The sequence below is a fragment of the Parus major genome, chromosome 3 (assembly GCF_001522545.3).
Source record: "Parus major isolate Abel chromosome 3, Parus_major1.1, whole genome shotgun sequence".
Taxonomy (NCBI): Eukaryota; Metazoa; Chordata; class Aves; order Passeriformes; family Paridae; genus Parus; species Parus major.
Window position 1 is genome coordinate 2,374,181 of NC_031770.1, and position 4,780 is coordinate 2,378,960.

At 46.5% G+C, this 4,780-nt stretch overlaps 1 protein-coding gene across 1 annotated transcript in view; it reads right to left on the reverse strand.

Annotated features, from left to right (window-relative positions):
• The window catches only part of FANCL (FA complementation group L), a 21,668-nt gene extending 18,863 nt beyond the window's left edge, over window positions 1-2,805 (reverse strand). The window contains exons 1-2 of the mRNA XM_015620405.2: window positions 2,694-2,805; window positions 855-914 (exon numbers count right to left, since the gene is read on the reverse strand). Coding sequence (XP_015475891.1) covers window positions 855-914; window positions 2,694-2,786 — 153 coding nt within the window. The 5' untranslated portion in view covers window positions 2,787-2,805. The remainder of the gene's footprint in view (window positions 1-854; window positions 915-2,693) is intronic.
• Between the last annotated feature and the right edge of the window lie 1,975 nt (window positions 2,806-4,780).

Below are 4,780 nucleotides of genomic sequence, written 5' to 3' on the forward strand. Positions count from 1 at the left end.
ACTTAAAACTTCCAAATGTCACTATGCCAAAGCCCATTAAAAATTAAGCATCAACCTGCAAAAGCCCGTTCTGTGCTGAAAACAACAACATAATTCTTGCAAGCGAGTGTGACTTCATAAAATCCACTAATATTTAAAAGTGATAACCTGAAAATGTCAAAGTTACCTGTAATGCAGTTTTAATTACCCAACCTAGAATGTAATAAAGCTATGGAATACCACATCTGCTCCCAGTTTGGAGCTGGCTGGCCCAGGCAGAACCATGGAACACAAAGTTAAAGTCTCACCCATGTATGTGGATTAGCCCCTTTCATCCCACTTCCCACAGACTGCTGGGATAAACAGAAATAAGAACAGAGCTTTTAAGGAAAAGTTGGGTCACACCAATTAATACACAGAAGCAGCAAACAGAAAATGAAGTTTAAAAGCTCTGTTAACCATCATTGCTTAAATAATTGCTTAAATTTACAACTTTGCACTGAATTTTCTGTTTCTGAAATGGTAACATATAAATGATCTACAAATATAAATTATATAAAAAATATAATTTTTCCCAAGTACATTGCTTCATGTATGTAAATACAACCAATTAATTACAACATGTTTCAAAGTTAATTAACAACAAAATATTTTGATATAGGCAATGCTTATTGTCAGCATTTATTAACACTGATGCTGTGCAATTTTGTTGCAAGGTTAAGATGAAACCAGTACGAATTAACCAGTGCAAATTAATTAATAACATTGATATTAGAAAAAAATAATAACTCATTTTCATATCCATTATTGCTTTTATCAAAATTAACTTTGTTACATCACACTTAGAAATTGCTATCATAAAAGTCTCTTTCTTACCTGGCATTTTTCAATTGCAAATCCACTGGTAGCAGTATCCTGATGTGGAAGTCTCTACCCTTGAAAAGAAGTATTTAGTTAATAGGAAGGTTAGAAAAGAAAAATATTAGACACTTGTGGGAATGATTCCCCATCAGATCAGCTACTAAGGAAAAAAGTCTGTCTTTTTTGTCTTTCAGGAATATTATTCAGAATCTCTTTCCTTAGGGATAAAAAGCAGCCCGAGTGACAGGTACAAATAATGTTGATTTTAATTCTGAAGTTGAAATACTCTTGACCTTTAATTCACAATATTCAGTAAAAACTCTTCAGTACATCACATTTCATAAAGCAAACATAACACCTTTCAGGAGAAAAATAAACATTATCCAAATCTGGACAAGACCAAAACACATAATTTAATCCAAGTCATGGTGCTGTACAAGAAAGTTTATCTTCAACTCGAGTAAAAGTCAGAACAGACGCTTATCTAAGAAGTAACTACACTAAAAAGAACCTTGGGCACTGATCCACAACACATCTCATCAGTTTTACGAACTGTAAACAAAAACAGTCCCAAGTACATAAATTTAATTTTTTTTTCTTGTTAGTGCAACCTACATGCAGCAGCTTCTAAATCCCCCCTACTTGTATTTGCAGTCCTTATTGAGGCCCTCCTCCTACTTTCTTATGGGATGATCAAAATAAAACTGAAATAAAGAAAGTTGGTGAAGCCCCAAAGCATAGGGGACAGATAACTTATTTTAAAACTTTTATTCCAGACCCTATCCCAGCTCAGCACACCTTGAAGCTGAGTACTGGGTTCCCAGCACAAGCAAGGCATGGACACGCTGGAGTTGATCCAGGGAGGAGCTCTGAAGGTGACCAAGAGCTCAAAGCATCTCTCATGCCAGGGAAGCCTGAGGGAGCTTGGACTGTTTAGCCTGGAGAAAAGGGGGATCGGGGAAGGCACAGCCAGACCTGAGTGACACAAACTGACAGGCTAAGGTGACAGAAATACAGGAAATATCATCTGAATGGAATGAAAAAAACCCTCATTTATAGATTAGGGGGGATCAGAGACTGGAACAGGCCATCTAAGAGGTTGCACACTCTCAGTGCTTGGAGATGTTCACAGCCCGACTACAAATGGCCTAAAGCAACCTGCTTAAGGCAGAGGACTTCCAGAGGTTCCTTTCAGCCACAATGTCAGCTACGTTTTTGACAATGCTAGTGGACACAGCCCATGTCTTTTGCCATCTACTTAGAGGAATAAAGCCCCACGCTATTTCTAAATTAAAATACACGCGTTCAGAGCTCTGTGTGCGTGATATTTTAAGGAGCCACAGCGGTACAGTGCCAGCGATGGCAAAGCTGGGTTGGGAGCATCCTCCTCACCCTGCCTCAGGCGCTGTTCTGCCCCCCGCCCTGCGCTCTCTGCATCCCGAGGGACGATGCACCGCCTCAGCTGAACCCTCACAAGTAAATAAAAGGAAAACATCCGCCATCAGTCATTTATGTCAACTTTTACCACAGGCCATGAACACGGGCACATTCAGCCTTGCCCCAAAACCACTTTCATCAGCACAGCTAACCCAGCCCAGAAGGCAGCAGGAAGCCATTCCCTGGGCAAACCCGCGGGACGGCCGCGGGACCCCTCAGGGCAGGGAAACGGCATTCCCCAACTCACATTCCCGGTGGCTCAGCCAGGAACTCCGGCAAGGTGGGAAACGCTTCCCTCTCAGAGCCGGCAGGGCGGGGGGCGCTTCCCCCTCCCCAGACCCGGCAGGGCGGGAAGTAACCCCCCCCTCCGCCTCGGAGTAAGGTCCGCCGGCCAAGCGGCACCCGGGCTGCGGTACCTGGGCAGTGACAAAGCCCTCGTAGGCGGTGCCGCGGCGGTCCTGCGGCAGCAGCAGCGGGCAGTGCCGGAGCAGAGCCCGCGCTCCCGCCATGTTCCCGCCCGGCGCCGCCGCCGCCGCCGTTCGAAAGCGAGGCCCCGCCCCCGCCGGCGGGCGGCGCACGCGCCCGAGGGGAAGGGCGGGGCGGGCTCGTGAGGGGCGGCGCGCGACGCTGAGGTGGGCGTGCACCTGAGGGGACAAGTGCGTCACTGAGGGGAGGAGCGCACCTGAGAGGAGAGAAGCCGAGGAGAGCACACCTGAGGAGGGAGTACACCTGAGAGGAGGGAGTACACCTGAGAGGAGGGTGTACACCTGAGAGGAGGGTTGTGTCGCTTAGAGGAGCACATCCTGGGGGGGGGGGGGGAAGCGTACCTGAGGGGTGAGGTGCGTGTCACTGAGGGCAGCACACCCGAGGAAAAGAGCACACCTGGGGGACCACACCTGAGGGGAGGGATGTGTCGCTGAAGGGAGCACACCTGAGGAGGGGAACACACCTGAGGAGGGGAACACACCTGAGGGGAGGAACTCCCTCGAGGGGTGAGGTATGTGCCACTGAGGGGCGAACGTCTGAGGGGAGATGCGCACCGCGCTGAGGGATGCGCACCCTCAGGGGAGGCCCGCGCGTCCCGAAGGCGGGAAACTCTGAGGGAGAGCCCCCGCGGCTTCCAGGGCTCCTGTGGGGCAGCTTCCATAGAATCCCGAGGAGCAGCTTCCAGAATCCCGAGGAGCAGCCCTGTCTTCTCTCACAGCAAGGAGGGGCTCCCGTTACTTTGAGGAGCGTCTTTTCCAGAGCGCTGAAGGAGCACGGCTTCCCTAGAGCAGAGCCGGAGTTTCCAAGCTATTTAGCACATCCTGAGGGGAGTGGGTTAAGTTAAAGACTAGCTGTTATGTACGGATAAATATTAAGTAAGGCTCATAGTAGTCATCTGATTGTGTCATGGAGATTTTCGGGCCACCCGGGGCAAGGGGTTACTTGATTTATCCATTCTTTTCTAGGAGTCAATGTTTTGTACCATAACACTTTGAGGGTTGTAATAGTTCCTCTGCCCGCTCACTCAGGTGTTGGGATAAAAACCTTCCTTTCTTTTCTGGGAGAGTTGCTGCCAGGACCTGGCAGCCAAAGTATGTGGGAAAGCCTAAGGAGAGAAACTTAAAACTTCGGAGTTTTTTGCGTATGTTTTGGAAGGCATTAAAACTTTGCATGTCACCAAGACTGAGCAACATGCAAAACAAAGTTTCTGCCCAAGTAGGCATGCTTAAGAAAGAAAACACTGTTTTTTCCCCCAATTTGATATATTTGAGCAAGGAAACACAGTTTTTTGAAGAGATATGTGACTTACTGCAGTCACATAAGAGGTGTGTGGCACAAACAACTGTACCTGTGGGACAGGAGGTGGGTTGAAAGAGAAATGAAGAAAACCACACAAATATTCACACCTGCAACTAAATCCTGTTCCCTTAGCCTGGGAGACCCATTCAGGGATTGCATCGAAGTAGAGGAGTCAAAAGCAGTGAAATCCTTTGCAGCTTTATGTTGCTGTAGAGGCTATTGGAAATATAATATAAAATGCACTAGGAGGCAATAGATAGGTGAAAGAGTCCCAGGATTTGACATGTAAACTCATCATAGTAAGGTTTTCAGGAATATGTGATACTAAATATGTATTCTCACCACTGTTTATATACCTTTTTTATATACCTTGGAAGTATCGTGATTTCCACACGTCACAGAAACTATCAGTGTATCTGAGAAAGAAAGAAAGAATCAGTTCCGTGCAATAATGTTGCTTTACTCACCAGTTTGTGCTCCAGAGAACCTTGGACAATGCAAGTTTGTTACCAATACAAGAAACATTTGCTAAACATATGCACGATCAAGTTCAGCCCTTTTGTAGTTTGCTCCCCTGAAGCTGTTCCTGTGCCTTTCACTACCCAGCGTGGCACACCATGAGCAGTTCATCCAATGTTTCATAGCAATTTGTATCCCTCGTGTTATCTATTAATTTAATTTTGACCAAAACATTTCTCCTCTTGAGCTGTTTTTGCTC